At 44.7% G+C, this 18,399-nt stretch overlaps 1 protein-coding gene across 1 annotated transcript; it reads left to right on the forward strand.

Moving 5' to 3' along the window:
* The first annotated feature begins 1,728 nt into the window (after positions 1-1,728).
* Positions 1,729-17,405, forward strand: rsph1.L (radial spoke head component 1 L homeolog). Its single transcript, NM_001095320.1, is given in 9 exon segments — positions 1,729-1,900; positions 6,942-7,055; positions 7,603-7,708; positions 8,753-8,843; positions 9,659-9,794; positions 12,811-12,882; positions 14,985-15,105; positions 15,447-15,650; positions 17,209-17,405. Coding segments are annotated over 9 exon segments (903 nt in total). The 5' UTR covers positions 1,729-1,846; the 3' UTR covers positions 17,214-17,405.
* The last annotated feature ends 994 nt before the right edge of the window (positions 17,406-18,399 follow it).

Raw genomic sequence — 18,399 nt, forward strand, 5'->3', positions numbered from 1 at the left:
GACAGAGAGAGAGATAGAGAGAGAGAGAGAGAGAGAGAGAGAGAGAGAGAGAGAGAGAGAGAGAGAGAGACAGTGAGACAGAGAGACAGTGAGACAGTGAGACAGAGAGACAGTGAGACAGAGAGACAGAGAGACAGTGAGACAGAGAGACAGTGAGACAGAGAAACAGAGAGACAGTGAGACAGAGACAGTGAGACAGAGAGACAGTGAGACAGAGAGACAGTGAGACAGAGACAGTGGGACAGTGAGACAGTGAGACAGTGAGACAGTGAGACAGTGGGACAGAAAGACAGTGAGACAGAGAAACAGTGAGACAGAGAGACAGTGAGACCGAGAGACAGTGAGTTAGAGAGACAGTGAGACCGTGAGACAGAGAGACAGTGAGACAGTGAGACAGTGAGACCGAGAGACAGAGAGACAGTGAGACCGTGAGACAGAGAGACAGTGAGACAGTGAGACAGAGAGACAGAGAGAGAGATAGAGAGAGAGAGAGAGAGAGAGAGAGAGAGAGAGAGAGAGAGAGAGAGTGAGACAGAGAGACAGTGAGACAGTGAGACAGAGAGACAGTGAGACAGAGAGACAGAGAGACAGTGAGACAGAGAGACAGTGAGACAGTGAGACAGAGAGACAGTGAGACAGAGAGACAGAGAGACAGTGAGACAGTGAGACAGTGAGACCGAGAGACAGAGAGACAGTGAGACCGTGAGACAGAGAGACAGTGAGACAGTGAGACAGAGAGACAGAGAGAGAGATAGAGAGAGAGAGAGAGAGAGAGAGAGAGAGAGAGAGAGAGAGAGTGAGACAGAGAGACAGTGAGACAGTGAGACAGAGAGACAGTGAGACAGAGAGACAGAGAGACAGTGAGACAGAGAGACAGTGAGACAGTGAGACAGAGAGACAGTGAGACAGAGAGACAGAGAGACAGTGAGACAGAGAGACAGTGAGACAGAGAGACAGTGAGACAGAGAGACAGTGAGACAGAGAAACAGAGACAGTGAGACAGTGAGACAGAGAGACAGAGAGACAGTGAGACAGAGACAGTGAGACAGAGAGACAGTGAGACAGAGACAGTGAGACAGAGAGACAGAGAGTGACTTGTTGTTCTGGAGTGAAGTGACATCACAGGGGCAAATATTCGTGGCACAGAGCCAGTGATATTCTGTAGCCAGTCATGTAGCCCTGGGCAAGACAGAGCCAGTGACAGACAGACCAGAGACACAATATTATTCCCCTGTCACAGACATTGGGCTGATCCATTACTGATTCATTCTTTTCGGGTCGGACTTTCATTGGAGCAGCAGCAGCTCCTGATCAGCCACAACCAGACCCAAGTCCCAGACACCGAGGAAACATGTGGGGTCATTACATGGCGGTACAGACATCAGCACAGGCTGCAGCAGGCAGGACAAATGGCACAGGGGCTGGAGACACTATTTATTTACTGGGCTGTTTGTACATCAGGGAAGTGGAGATGTGACTGAACAGTCTGTCCCCAGGGACTCAGTGCCAGTCTGTAAGGGATACAACAACATCAGCCCATCAGCTGCCAGCACTAAACATGGCGGCACGTCACTTACACGGAGCGGGACAATCTCCATGGGAACAGGACGCGTCACGCCAGCAGGTGCCCCGTCGCTATGGTTACACAGGGAGAACGCTCGGCGTGCGTGTAATTATCTCCATGGAAACGGGACGCTCGCACTGGAAACAGTGAAAAGTCAGCGGTACCGAGTTCTGAGTCTCAGTCTCTCCGCTCTCCGCGCCTGATCTTCCCTCCACCGACCCCTGAGCCCTCTGACCCCTCAGACTTACCACTCGTGTCTCTGTCAGACCCTGAATCCGGAACATGTCCGAACTGGGATCCGAGGAATTCGAGGAGGAAGCGGAACCCGATCTTGGGGTGAGAGACACGGGGGTATCCGGCCTGGAACCTGCTCCCGCCGCTAACTGGGATTGTACTGGGTTATACTGGGACTGTACTGGGTTATACTGGGAATGTACTGGGTTATACTGGGACTGTACTGGGTTATACTGGGAATGTACTGGGTTATACTGGGACTGTACTGGGTTATACTGGGAATGTACTGGGTTATACTGGGATATGTACTGTTTTATACTGGGACTGTACTGGGTTATACTGAGACTGTACTGGGTTATACTGGGACTGTACTGGGTTATACTGGGACTGTACTGGGTTATACTGGGAATGTACTGGGTTATACTGGGACTGTACTGGGTTATACTGGGACTGTACTGGGTTATAATGGGACTGTACTGGGTTATACTGGGATATGTACTGGGTTATACTGGGACTGTACTGGGTTATACTGGGGCTGTACTGGGTTATACTGGGACTGTACTGGGTTATACTGGGACTGTACTGGGTTATACTGGGATTGTACTGGGTTATACTGGGACTGTACTGGGTTATACTGGGACTGTACTGGGTTATACTGGGACTGTACTGGGTTATAATGGGACTATACTGGGTTATACTGGGACTGTACTGGGTTATACTGGGACTGTACTGGGTTATACTGGGACTGTACTAGGTTATACTGGGACTGTACTGGGTTATACTGGGACTGTACTGGGTTATAATGGGACTGTACTGGGTTATACTGGGATATGTACTGGGTTATACTGGGACTGTACTGGGTTATACTGGGACTGTACTGGGTTATACTGGGACTGTACTGGGTTATACTGGGATTTACTGGGTTATACTGGGACTGTACTGGGTTATACTGGGACTGTACTGGGTTATACTGGGACTGTACTGGGTTATACTGGACTGTACTGGGTTATACTGGGACTGTACTGGGTTATACTGGGACTGTACTGGGTTATACTGGATTACTGGTTATACTGGGATTTACTGGGTTATACTGGGACTGGTACTGGGTTATACTGGACTGTACTGGGTTATACTGGACTGTACTGGGTTATACTGGGACTGTACTGGGTTATACTGGGACTGTACTGGGACTGGTACTGGGTTATACTGGGACTGTACTGGGACTGGTACTGGGTTATACTGGGATGTACTGGGTTATACTGGGATTTACTGGGTTATACTGGGACTGTACTGGGTTATACTGGGACTGTACTGGGTTATACTGGGACTTACTGGGTTTACTGATGTACTGGGACTGTACTGGGTTATACTGGGACTGTACTGGTTATACTGGGATTACTGGGTTTACTGGGACTGTACTGGGTTATACTGGGACTGTACTGGGTTATACTGGACTGTAGGGTTATACTGGGACTTGTACTGGTTATACTGGGACTGTACTGGTTATACTGGAGTACTGGTATACTGGGTTATACTGGGTTAGTACTGGGACTGTAGGTTATACTGGGACTGTACTGGGTATACTGGGACTGTACTGGGTTATACTGGGACTGTACTGGTTATACTGGGTTTACTGGTATACTGGGACTGTACTGGGTTATACTGGGACTTGGTACTTTGGGTTATACTGGGATGTACTGGGTTATACTGGATGTACTGGTTATACTGGGACTGTACTGGGTTATACTGGGACTACTGGGTTATACTGGACTGTACTGGGTTATACTGGGATTTACTGGGTTATACTGGGACTGTACTGGGTTATACTGGGACTGTACTGGGTTATACTGGGACTGTACTGGGTTATACTGGGATTACTGGGTTATACTGGGATTTACTGGGTTATACTGGGACTGTACTGGGTTATACTGGGATTTACTGGGTTATGCTGGGACGGTACTGGGTTATACTGGGATATACTGGGTTATACTGGGACTGGTACTGGGTTATACTGGGACTGTACTGGGTTATACTGGGACTGGTACTGGGTTATACTGGGACTGTATTGGGTTATACTGGGACTGGTACTGGGTTATACTGGGATTTACTGGGTTATACTGGGACTGGTACTGGTTATACTGGGACTTTACTGGGTTATACTGGAATTTACTGGGTTATACTGGGACTGGTACTGGGTTATACTGGGAATGTACTCAGTTATATTGGGATTTACTGGGTTATACTGGGAATGGTACTGGGTTATTCTGGGACTTTACTGTGTTATACTGGGCCTGTACTGGGTTATACTGGGATTTACTGGGCTCTACTGGGTTATACTAGGATATACTGGGATATACTGTGGGCTGTCCTGGGTTATACTGGGATTCACTGGGCTGTTCTGGGATTTACTGGGATATGCTGAGGACTGTACTGTGCTATACTGGGTTATACTTGGATTTACTGGGCTGTACTGGGTTATACTGGGATTTACTGGGATATACTGTTGGCTGTAGTGGGTTATACTTTGCTGTACTGGGATATACTGGGCTGTACTGGGAAATACTGGGCAGTGCTGGGTTATGCTGATTTATACTGGGATATACTGGGCTGTACTGGGTTATACTGGTTTATACTGGGCTGTACTGGGATATACTGGGTTGTACTGGGTTTTACTGGGCTGTATTGGGTTATACTGGGCTTTTCTGGTTTATACCGGGATATACTGGGCTGCACTGGGATATACTGAGCTTTACTGGGCTGTAGTGGGATATACTGGATTATATTTAGATTTACTGGGCTGTTCTGGGTTATACTGGGTTATAGTGGGATAGACTGGGCTGTACTGGGTTATACTGGATTATATTTGGATATACTGGGCTGTACTGGGTTATACTGGGTTATATTGGTATATACTGGGCTGTACTGGGTTATACTGGATTATACTGTGATGTACTAGATTCTGATGGGATTTACTGGGATACACTGGCCTGTACTTGGATATACTGGGCTGTACTTGCCTGTACTGGGATAAACTGGGCTATACTGGGCTGTACAAGGACATACTGGCCTCTACTTGAATATACTGACCTGTACTGGGATATTCTAGGCTATTCTGTGCTGTACTGGGTTATACAGGGATTAACTGGCCTGATCTGGGATATACTGGGCTATACTGTGCTGTACTGGGTTATACTGGGGTATACTGGGATATTCTGGGTTAAACTGGGCTGCACTGGGATAAATTGGGCTGTACTGGGATAAACTGGAGTAAACTGGGCTGTACTGGATGGGATATGCTGGGCTGTACTGGGATATACTGTGATAAACTGGGCTGTACAGGTATAAACTGGGATATGCTAGGATAAACTGGGCTGTACTTGGATAAACTGGGATGTACTGTACTGTCACTGTCCCTAGGACAAAATTTTGAATGTTATCCCTTAAGTCTTCAAATAATTTGCCCACCACAGATGTCAGACTTACAGGCCTATAATTACCAGGCTGAGATCGTAATCCCTTTTTAAATATTGGAATAACATCAACTTTTCTCCAATCCATAGGCACCATACCAGATGAAAGTGAATCTGAGAAAATCAGAAATAAGGGTTGGTCTAAAACTGAACTAAGCTCTCTTAGAACCCGGGGGTGTATGCCATCAGGCCCTGGAGCCTTGTTTACATTCATTTGTATTAAAGCTTTATGAATCATATCCTGAGTCAGCCACTGACTAGATTGAGCTGAGCCATCAGTGCAGCTATAAAGTGAGCCTGGGAACTCACACTCCTCTATTGTATACACTGAAGAAAAGAACTGATTTAACACATTTGCCTTTTCTGTATCTGTTACAACCATACTGGTACCATTATTTAATGGAGCAACACTCTCAACCTGCATCTTTTTACTATTAATATATTTAAAAAACTTTTTAGGGTTAGTTTTCACCTCCACCGCAATTAACTTTTCTTTTCTTTGCCTTCCGGATTGCTGATTTACAACATTTATTACAGTGTTTATATTCATTAAATGCAGCTTCTGTCCCTACAGATTTGTAGTTATTAAATGCCTTTCTCTTCTTTCCCATTAACTTCTTTACTTCTGTATTAAGCCACACAGGGTTAGGGTTGGCTCCTCAACAACCTGTGCCATAAAATTGTCATGTGACAGTTTATAAACTTGTTCCCATTAACTGATCTGGCAGTACTGTTGCTCCAGTCAATATCTGGCTAATTAAAATCCCCCATTATCATTACTTTACCTAAACTAGCAGCCTTTTCTATTTGCATTAGGAGCTTCGCCTGCTCCTCGTCACTTACATTAGGGGGTCTATAGCGACTCCTACAATTAATTTGCTGGATTCTTTACATTAATCTCCCTACACTCCCACTGTCTCCTTAGTGTTGCTCGTGGCTCAGGTGATATCTCGGAGAAAATTAACTTGGAAGTCTTTGCCCTCAACTTTACACCTAGTTTTTTAAAATCATTCTTGAGGACTTCACCCCACTTTATCATTGGTACCTCTGTGTACCCCAACTGCTGGGTCTTCCCCAGTCCCTCTCAATAATGTGTCCACTTGTTCCACCACAACCGAGTAAAGCCCAGTACATACCAGTATAGCTGAGAGATGTTATATATATATTAGTTATACTGGTATGTACTGGGCTATACTGGGATGTACTGGGGTGTATTAGGATATGCTGTTATATACTGGAATATGCTGGTATGTACCTCACTGTACTGGGATATACTGGGATGTACTGGCGAATACTGGGCTTTTCTGGATATACCGAGATATACTTGTCTGTACTGGAATATACTTGGATGTAATGGGAATTATGGAATGTACTGGGATTTACTGGAATATACTGGGTTATACTGGGATATTCTGTGGTGGTTACAATGTTACCTGAATAAACCGGGATATATTGGGATAAAATGGGATGTTCTGACCTAGGATATGAGGGAACAAACTGGGATATAGGGACAATATTACATTTAAAACATTTTTCTTACATTGTAATATTTAAACTAGGGGTTGTGTTTGTTTGTGTGTTTGTTTGTGTGTTTGTTTGTGTATTTGCTTGTGTGTTTGTTTGTGTATTTGGTGCAGCCCCAGTTGTAATGATCCAATGACATTGTGTTGCAGGAGTACGAGGGGGAGCGCAATGAGGCGGGCGAGAGGAACGGGCACGGGAGGGCAAGACTGCCCAATGGAGATACTTACGAGGGACAGTATGAGGGGGGGAAGAGACACGGCCAGGTAAGATGTGTAACTGCTGTTGCTGAACTAATTCCCTCACACTGAAGCCACGCCCAGCAGTCTGAGCCACGCCCACTCCAGTGGCACCGGGACTGACAGTTCTTTTAATCAGGATTTATTTATAGATGAACAAACAGGGGACACAGTGTGAAACAGTAGCCAGTAAACAGGCCCTGCTCCAAAGAGCTAACACTCTAAGCCCATAGGCTGCTGTGCATTAAGAGGGTCCCCTTTCTTTATCTCTATGTTATTATGCCCCCCACTCCTTTCTCTCATCACTCTGCTCTGACCCTGTGTATGGAGCTTACAGAATAATAACATGTGCTCCACATCTTGCAAATCAGCCAATCAGCTTGCTTCCCTAATGTTTCCATCTGACATTTGATTGGTTGCTGCAGATTTGCCCCCCCCCTCCAGTAGTACCTCCCCCAGTAGTTCAGGGCAGTTTATTGCACAAAATGAAGAAAAGTTTTGATTTCTATATATATCCCCCACCCCATTCATTTAACTCTCCTTCTGAGCTTACACTCCGTCATTCTTTTCTCAGGGAACATATCGATTTAAGAACGGGGCCCGATACATCGGAGATTATCATCAGAACAAAAAGTACGGGATGGGCACGTTTATGTACCCCGATGGCTCGAAATATGAAGGTACCAGCAGTAATACTTGAGTAGTAACACTACTAATATAGTAATACTCAAGTAGTAACACTACTAATATAGTAATACTGGAGTAGTAACACTACTAATATAGTAATACTCAAGTAGTAAAACTACTAATATAGTAATACTGGAGTACTAACACTTCTAATATAGTAATACTCAAGTAATAACACTAGTTATATAGTAATATTCAAGTAGTAACACTACTAATATAGTAATACTGGATTAGTAACACTACTAATATAGTAATACTCAAGTAGTAAAACTACTAATATAGTAATACTGGAGTACTAACACTACTAATATAGTAATACTCAAGTAATAACACTAGTTATATAGTAATATTCAAGTAGTAACACTACTAATATAGTAATACTGGAGTAGTAACACTACTAATATAGTAATACTCAAGTAGTTAAACTACTAATATAGTAATACTGGAGTACTAACACTACTAATATAGTAATACTCAAGTAGTTACACAACTAATAAAGTAATACTCAAGTAGTAACACTACTAATATAGTAATACTGGAGTAGTAACACTAGAACTCACACTATTACTCACACTTTTTTTTAGTCTCATGTAGGAAGCAGAACGACAAGGTAGTTGGTCTTATTTATTTTTTTTTGCAATTTATGATTTATTTCTTAGGCTTAGAACTGATATATGGTTGCCAAGGGTTAATTATCCTAGCAACTAAGGAGCAGTGTTGGATAAAGGGTTATGCCTGAAACATGTAGTGTGCCTACACTGCTATAATAAACACATTGCAGTTTAAAATTACTGCCTGAAGCTGTTTTGATTCAATCACTATTCTTTGGAAGATGAATAATTGCAGCCTGAAAAGAAAACTAAAAAACAATAGTTCCTGGGTCAGTGACCCCCAGCAACCAGACAGCAGAGTCAGGACAGCAAAGCTAATAGATCTGGAACACAGTAAAAAAAACAAGTTAAATGGTTACAGTTCCCCTTTAAGCTGCTAGATGTGACTGTTGTAGTTCAGCACTTACACGGATTCCTTGTCTCTAGGTGACTGGGTAGATGATCAGCGACAGGGTCAGGGAGTTTACTATTATCCCAATGGAGACACCTACAGTGGGGACTGGCTGTCTCACCAGAGGTAAGTGACCCTGATATTACCCATAACCCCCTGGGCTTGACATAGAGACATGTGCTGGGGGCTGTATAATAGGAAAGATGCAGCAGTGGGAGTGGCTTATTGTACAGGGGGGTTTAGTGTGTCCCATAAGCCCCTCAACTCCTGCCCTGCAGAGAAGCCTCAGAGTCTTGGGGGGCCCCACATTATCAATCAGATTTCTGCTGGAGCCAGTGTCAATCCCCATTGTATTATACAGGTATGGGATCTGATATCTGGAAACCAGTTATCCGAATTAAGGAAAGGCCGTCTCCCATAGACTCCATTTTATCCAAATAATACACATTTTTTAAAATGATTTCCTTTTTCTGTGTAATAATAAAACAGTTGTTTGTACTTGATCCCAACTAAGATATAATTAATCCTTATTGGAAGCAAAATCAGCCTATTGGCTTTATTTCATGTTTATATGATTTTCTAGTAGACTTAAGGGATGGAGATCCAAATTATGGAAAGATCCTTTATCCGGTAAACCCCAGGCCCTGAGCATTCTGGATACCAGGTCCCATACCTGTACATTGCTGCTCCACTGACCGTAGTGGGGATCCAAGTGATCAGATGGGGTCCTGTATGTGACAGTCAGAGCGCACTCCATTGGCCCCCCATATTACTAATGGATTGTGTTTAGTTAATCAGTCCCACATTATTAGTCAGTGTGTAACAGTGAGGGTGGGTTATTGTTACCGCTGTTTAGAAGACCAGTCCCACATTATTAGACTGTGCTGCAGTGTGTGTGTGGGGGGTTACCATGTCACTAACGTGTGTAATGCGTGTGTCAGACACGGACAGGGAGTTTACACACACGCTGAGACCGGATCCAAGTACATTGGCACCTGGGTGAATGGAAAACAAGAGGGATCCGGGGAACTCGTTCATCTCAATCATCGTTACCAAGGAAAATTTGTTGGCAAAACGGTGAGTGCCACCTCCCCCATTGGCATAAGCACCAGTATCGCCCATTAAGCACCAGTATCACCCATTAAGCACCAGTATGACCATTAGGCACCAGTATGACCATTAGGCACCAGTATCATCCATTAAGCACCAGTCTGACCATTAAGCACCAGTATCGCCCATTAAGCACCAGTATCGCCCATTAAGCACCAGTATCGCCCATTAAGCACCAGCATGACCATTAGGCACCAGTATCATCCATTAAGCACCAGTCTGACCATTAAGCACCAGTATCGCCCATTAAGCACCAGTATCGCCCATTAAGCACCAGAATGACCATTAAGCACCAGTATGACCATTAAGCACCAGTATCGCCCATTAAGCACCAGTATCGCCCATCAAGCACCAGTATGACCATTAGGCACCAGTATCGTCCATTAAGCACCAGTCTGACCATTAAGCACCAGTATCGCCCATTAAGCACCAGTATCGCCCATTAAGCACCAGAATGACCATTAAGCACCAGTATGACCATTAAGCACCAGTATCGCCCATTAAGCACCAGTATCGCCCATTAAGCTCCAGTATGACCATTAAGCACCAGTATGACAATTAAGCACCAGTATGACCATTAAGCACCAGTATGACCATTAAGCACCAGTTTGACCATTAAGCACCAGTATCGCCCATTAAGCACCAGTATTGCCCATTAAGCACCAGTATCGCCCATTAAGCACCAGCATGACCATTAAGCACCAGTATGACCATTAAGCACCAGTATCGCCCATTAAGCACCAGTATCGCCTATTAAGCTCCAGTATCGCCCATTAAGCACCAGAATGACCAATAAGCACCAGTATGACCATTAAGCACCAGTATCGCCCATTAAGCACCAGTATCGCCCATTAAGCACCAGTAGCGCCTATTAAGCTCCAGTATCGCCCATTAAGCACCAGAATGACCATTAAGCACCAGTATGACCATTAAGCACCAGTATCGCCAATTAAGCACCAGTATGACCATTAAGCACCAGTATGACCATTAAGCACCAATATCGCCCATTCAGCACCAGTCTGACCATTAAGCACCAGTATGACCAATAAGCACCAGTATGACCATTAGGCACCAGTATCGTCCATTAAGCACCAGTCTGACCATTAAGCACCAGTATCGCCCATTAAGCACCAGTATCGCCCATTAAGCACCAGAATGACCATTAAGCACCAGTATGACCATTAAGCACCAGTATCACCCATTAAGCACCAGTATCGCCCATTAAGCTCCAGTATGACCATTAAGCACCAGTATGACAATTAAGCACCAGTATGACCATTAAGCACCAGTATGACCATTAAGCACCAGTTTGACCATTAAGCACCAGTATCGCCCATTAAGCACCAGTATCGCCCATTAAGCACCAGTATCGCCCATTAAGCACCAGCATGACCATTAAGCACCAGTATGACCATTAAGCACCAGTATCGCCCATTAAGCACCAGTATCGCCTATTAAGCTCCAGTATCGCCCATTAAGCACCAGAATGACCAATAAGCACCAGTATGACCATTAAGCACCAGTATCGCCCATTAAGCACCAGTATCGCCCATTAAGCACCAGTAGCGCCTATTAAGCTCCAGTATCGCCCATTAAGCACCAGTATGACCATTAAGCACCAGTATCGCCAATTAAGCACCAGTATGACCATTAAGCACCAGTATGACCATTAAGCACCAATATCGCACATTCAGCACCAGTCTGACCATTAAGCACCAGTATGACCAATAAGCACCAGTATGACCATTAGGCACCAGTATCGTCCATTAAGCACCAGTCTGACCATTAAGCACCAGTATCGCCCATTAAGCACCAGTATCGCCCATTAAGCACCAGAATGACCATTAAGCACCAGTATGACCATTAAGCACCAGTATCGCCCATTAAGCACCAGTATCGCCCATTAAGCTCCAGTATGACAATTAAGCACCAGTATGACCATTAAGCACCAGTATGACCATTAAGCACCAGTATCGCCCATTAAGCACCAGTATCGCCCATTAAGCACCAGTATCGCCCATTAAGCACCAGCATGACCATTAAGCACCAGTATGACCATTAAGCACCAGTATCGCCCATTAAGCACCAGTATCGCCGATTAAGCTCCAGTATCGCCCATTAAGCACCAGAATGACCAATAAGCACCAGTATGACCATTAAGCACCAGAATCGCCCATTAAGCACCAGTATCGCCCATTAAGCACCAGTAGCGCCTATTAAGCTCCAGTATCGCCCATTAAGCACCAGAATGACCATTAAGCACCAGTATGACCATTAAGCACCAGTATCGCCAATTAAGCACCAGTATGACCATTAAGCACCAGTATGACCATTAAGCACCAATATCGCCCATTCAGCAACAGTCTGACCATTAAGCACCAGTATGACCAATAAGCTCCAGTATGACCATTAAGCACCAGTATGGCGGATTATTGGTGCATTGGGAGCAGCACAACATCTCTTCCAACTGTCCAGATTTCTGTCGGACAGTCCTGATTTTGACAGCTCCGCCCCCAGTCCTGGCTTGTTACTGAAATGTCCTGGTTTTCTCTTTGATCTCCTGCTCTGAACAACCACAAAATGGGCAGAGAGCCCAGAATACTCAGCTGCTGCACTTAGATGCATTTGTAACAATTTAAGATAAGCAGGTCCCTTGGGAGAACCGAGACTCACAGTTTAAAGGGCAATTCACCTCCATTAGCAAAAGTGTAATAACACATAAAACATGGCACTAAAACTCCCAGAAATGTCTTCAGACTTTAACAACCTGCCAAATTTTGTAACATGGACATGGTAATTAGGGGGTGTGGCCATAAAATGACACAACACAACTTTTTGTTCATTTTTCAAATGTTGGGAGTTCTACATATACATTCCCTTCCTATACAAGGCAATTTCATATAGTGTTGAGCAGCCACCGGGTGCCACACAAATGGTTAATGCACTGATTTACAAAGGGTTCATTGTCCGTATGTTCCTCCAGCTCCTCGGCCCCGGCAAATACATATTTGACATTGGATGTGAGCAGCACGGGACCTATGAACAGACAGAGCAGGTAAGTACCTCCCCCGGCCAGTAGCAATGGGAGGAGTCTGTGCCAGGCAGGGTTGCCAGGTTAGTGGGTAATTTAAAGCCCAGGCGGGTTTGAAGGTACAAAGTAGCCAAGGTACGGGTTTGGGCTACTTTTTGGGCTTTACCTTGTTCGTACTTTGGAAACCAGCTCTAATGTGCTGAGCCTGTGTCTCCCAGTGCATGTTGGGGAATGTCGTTTTTGCATAATTTGTAAGTTTAATGGACTGACTTGTGTAGTTCCCAGATTTTGGCCTCTGTACCCCAGTCTCCCGTCCCAATTAATCATTCTCACATTTTCCACTGACTTTCCAATTCGACAATTTTGGGGCAAAAATCTACTGGCCACCAAAATGTCTAGAGATTGAGCTGTTTTCTCAATATGTATTGATCTTGTATATGAATTAGGGCTTTATTGGGCCCCTATACCTCCTGGACCCCTCTGTGATGGGGGAATTAGTCCCATTTTACTTTATGGAAAAATTAGTGAAAATTTGAAAAAGGTGTATTTTTACATATATTCATTTATCATTTATTTTTTTCTGACTTTTTTTTCATTACACATATTGTGCTATATTTGGGCTACTGTTGAAATGACTCTTGGCTGGTTTTGTAGCCGACTTTGGCTGATACCTAGCTGATCTTACCAGGCAAAAGCAGTAGATTGCAGATAGTATGGCACTTTCTATGAACAAATCGAGTAGACAGGACATTCCCTAACACCTTCTGTCCAGTAGCAATGGGAGTGGGGGTTCAAGGCAGAAGCAGTAAATTGCAGATATTCTCCACTTACCTGATGCTGATTGATCATCTCCTTTAACTGATTTGCACAGTTACCCCCTCCCCGGAGGAGCATCCAGGGACAAGCTAGAGGCCGGACCCACCCTGGGTACAAGGACCCCCCTGCTTTTGAAGGCTTTGTACTGACTGGCCTGTCCCAGGTTGTGGCTGGCATGGAGTGTGGCATGGAGTGTGGCATGGATTGTGACATGGAGTGTGACATGGAGTGTGGCATGGAGTGTGGTATGGAGTGTGACATGGAGTGTGACATGGAGTGTGGCATGGAGTGTGGCATGGAGTGTGGCATGGAGTGTGACATGGAGTGTGACATGGAGTGTGGCATGGAGTGTGGCATGGAGTGTGACATGGAGTGTGGCATGGAGTGTGGTATGGAGTGTGACATGGAGTGTGACATGGAGTGTGGCATGGAGTGTGGCATGGAGTGTGGCATGGAGTGTGGTATGGAGTGTGACATGGAGTGTGACATGGAGTGTGGCATGGAGTGTGGTATGGAGTGTGACATGGAGTGTGGCATGGAGTGTGACATGGAGTGTGGCATGGAGTGTGACATGGAGTGTGACATGGAGTGTGGCATGGAGTGTGACATGGAGTGTGGTATGGAGTGTGGCATGGAGTGTGACATGGAGTGTGGTATGGAGTGTGGCATGGAGTGTGACATGGAGTGTGGCATGGAGTGTGGCATGGAGTGTGGCATGGAGTGTGGCATGGAGTGTGACATGGAGTGTGGTATGGAGTGTGGCATGGAGTGTGACATGGAGTGTGGTATGGAGTGTGGTATGGAGTGTGGTATGGAGTGTGACATGGAGTGTGGCATGGAGTGTGACATGGAGTGTGGCATGGAGTGTGGCATGGAGTGTGACATGGAGTGTGGCATGGAGTGTGACATGGAGTGTGGTATGGAGTGTGGCATGGAGTGTGACATGGAGTGACTGTAGAGCAGGAATATGGCAGTATAGTTGAAAATAGAGTTGTATGTAGTTGGTATGTGGTGTGTGCAGTAGTGGGGACAAGGTTGTCGTATTATTACCGGGTGTCACTCACTGTCAGTGGAATGAGCAGGAAGAAATCACAGTTACAGCTCGATAGGAAGGACCCCCAATTACCCCCGTGTATACTGCACAGATCATGGCATAACTGAAGCCAATGTATTGTGTCAGGGATACCGGCCTGTACTCCCCTGCACGTAATAGTCTCACACACACAACGCTGGTCCCAGTATGAACTTTACCCAATCAGACTAATGGGCATTGGGGGGATTCATTCACTAACTGTCGTTTCTTTTGGAAGGAGAAAGATGAAGATGAAGAAGAGGAGCCCCTGGCAGTGCCAGTAACTAAGTGGAACCCTGACAATATCACTGGCCTGACCCACTTGTCACCAACTGCTGAGGCCACACCCCCTGCCCCAGGTATGTACATTTTCCTTCTTCTTCTGCCTTTTCCCACCTTTCAAATGGGGGTCACCGACCCCATCTAAAAAACAAATGCCCCATAAGGCTATAAAGATAATGTTATTGCTGTGTTTTATTCCTCATTTTTCTATTCAGGCCTCTCCTATTCATATTCCACTCAGTTATTCAAATCATAAGTCAAAAACCACAAATAATAAAAAAGGAAAACCAATTGCAAATTGTCTCAGAATATTACTCTCTACATCCTACTAACAGTTATCTCAAAAGTGAACAACCCCTTTAAAGGGGCAGTTCATCGTTTGCCGAACACTATTAGTATGTTTTTCCCATGTTTTTAGTGGTTGGAGATCCCAGTGAGGCTGAAGCAGCAAGTTCCGAGGATTTACCCACAGAAGGTGGCGCTCTGCTCACAGACCAGGAGGCGGAGCTTCCATTACCGTTAGTGAGTGAAACGGAGGCAGTGGGCGTGGCCTCGGAATCCCTAGAAGAAAAAGCTGAAGTCACCTCTAGGATCTCTGAAAGTGAGGAGACATTTGCTGAAGGTGAGAACCCCTCTGCCCCACCTGATGCCAACGCTCTTGTGATTCAGAGAGTGTCTCGCTCCCCCCTTGACTATTAGTCGACTGGTGCCGGGGACATTCCGGGGACATTGCGCTTATTTCTATAAATCCCTAATAATTTTAATGATATATAAGGGCTCAGTTAGACTGAATGTAGTGCCAGACACAGGGACGGCTGTAAAACTCACCAATAAATGCCGTATAAACACTCGCACTTCATTCTGTTCATCTGTACAGTGATAATAGGAGTATTCTGTAGTACAGGGGAGGCTACAGTGGGACACTTATTATTATTATTATTATTATTAATTACCCCACTCCCCCCCTACACCTCTAAGCAGGCCACACCCACCCGCTCCTAAGGGCCAAAAATGTACATTTCTGCTCCAAATGAGAAAATCTATTTCTTTCATTGTTTATGAAAAAGGGGAATTTGTTTTTGACCTTTGATAACTCTGCCCCCCCCAGGGAACATGTGACAGTGAGGAGAGAGTCAGGTGATGTGACTAATGATCATGTGACTGTGTTGCCCCATAAGTCACACGGGCAGTGAGTGCGGAACCACTGGGTCCAGTCAGAGCGGAACTTGTGTATAATATTATATTATTCTTTATCATCAGTCACTGTAGCCTTTCCACTAACTCTCACTCTCACCAGTAACTGTCACAGTAACTCTCACTCTCTGCTTCTGTCTCTGACCCTTACCAGAAACTGTCATTTCTATTTCTGAATATCACCAGAACTGTCACTCTCAGCAGTAACCCTCACGGTAACTGTCACTCTCACCAGTTACTCTCACCAGTAACTCTCACCCAAAACTGTCACTCTCACCAGTAACTCTCACAGTAACTGTCACAGTAACTGTTACTCTCACCAGTAACTGTCACTCTCACCAGTAACTCTCACTGTCTGCTTCTGTCTCTGACCCTTACCAGTAACTGTCATTTCTATTTCTGAATATCACCAGTAATTATCACACAATACATTCTGTTACTCTCACCAGTAACTCTCACTCTCACAGTAACTCTCACAGTAACTGTCACTCTCACCAGTAACTGTCACTCTCAGTAGTAACTCTCACTTTTACAGTAACTGTCACTCTCACCAGTAACTGTCACTCTCACCAGTAACTGTCACTCTCACCAGTAACTCTAACTCTCACAGTAACTCTCACAGTAACTGTCACTCTCACAGTAACTGTCACTCTCACCAGTAACTGTCACAGTAACTGTCACTCTCGCCATTAACTGTCACGCTCACTAGTAACTCTCACTTTTACATTAACTCTCACCAGTAACTCTCACCCTCTGCTTCTGTGTCTGACCCTTACCAGTAACTGTCATTTCTATTTCTGAATATCACCAGTAATTATCACACAATACATTCTGTTACTCTCAGCAGTAGCTCTCACTCTCACCTAAAACTGTCACTCTCACCAGTAACCCTCACCCTCTGCTTCTGTGTCTGACCCTTACCAGTAACTGTCATTTCTGTATATCACCAGTAACTGTCACTCTGTGCTTCTGTCTCTGCTTCTCAGAATGACTCTCATCCAAGGACCTGAAAACGACACAAGGACTGAGTGTCAGGTACTGAGATTTCTATCGTTGCCCTGTCTTTTCCTCATAGAGACTGTTCCAGACAGTCAGACCTTCCTGCACATCAGTTCCAGCCTCTCCATCATCACTGGGCTCAGTTCTTGCAAGTTCATTAATAAAGAACACTTTGGTTTTGTTACTTTATTCTCTCTCTCTTATTGGTGGAACGTGTACAATTGGGGCAGATACAGAGGAGCAGAATAGCAGTTTCCCAGCTCAGTACATTTACATGTTGGACCTTATTGAGGTTTCTTTACCCAATGGGATCATTTCTGTTATTTTTTTTACACCAGATTTAAAACTGATCCTGTAACTGTTCTTTTAAAATGATATTAAACCAAAACATCTGATCCCATTGGGCCCAGTCACTGTTAGTTTATATAGAAGCAGTGGGCGGCTCCCTGTTGTAGTCCCTCCCATTCTGGGTTCTGTCAGGTGGTCCCTGCGGGGGCCATGTTACCCTGGGAAAGGAAGTTGAGCCAGTGTGAGTGTGAGTGTGAGTGTGAGTGTGAGTGGGCTACTTCCACTTATGCTGCAGAATGAGAAGAAGAAGCAAGAGTGAAGCTCCATTAATCACCTCATTTTACTCAGGAAACTTTTTTTACTGTCAGCGGATTTATTCCTGAGACATTCAGGACAGTGTCGTCTGGAGAGAGGAGACATTGCTCCCACTTCTGATTCCACAAACCTTAAAGTAAAAGCCATAAGAGGAACTGAACTCAGGAACTGTGAGGAAAAATGATGCAGTTCTGTTGGTGAAATATTACAGACATGAACATTCAACATAAGCTTCATCAAACTGAAATAATAAGCTTCCTAAATATAATCAATAAAAAATTCTCATTCATTTCTGAAATAATCAAGTTGCTCTTCACTTTTTCCCTCTTAGTATCTGTCTCTCTTCATTCGGAGCCTGATTTTGATTGACAGATCGAGTATATCTTTTAGGGGGCTCCCTTTCCTAGCAGATGTATCAGAGTTCACTCAAATAACTGATTCCAACACAACAAAATCTATAACTGACTTTGGCACATATTCTGCATGTAGAGAGACATGATTTCTGATGATTTTACTAGATTGCATGTAGAGAGACAGGATTTCTGATGATTTTACCAGACTGCATGTAGAGAGAC

This window comes from Xenopus laevis, chromosome 2L, assembly GCF_017654675.1.
Source record: "Xenopus laevis strain J_2021 chromosome 2L, Xenopus_laevis_v10.1, whole genome shotgun sequence".
Taxonomy (NCBI): Eukaryota; Metazoa; Chordata; class Amphibia; order Anura; family Pipidae; genus Xenopus; species Xenopus laevis.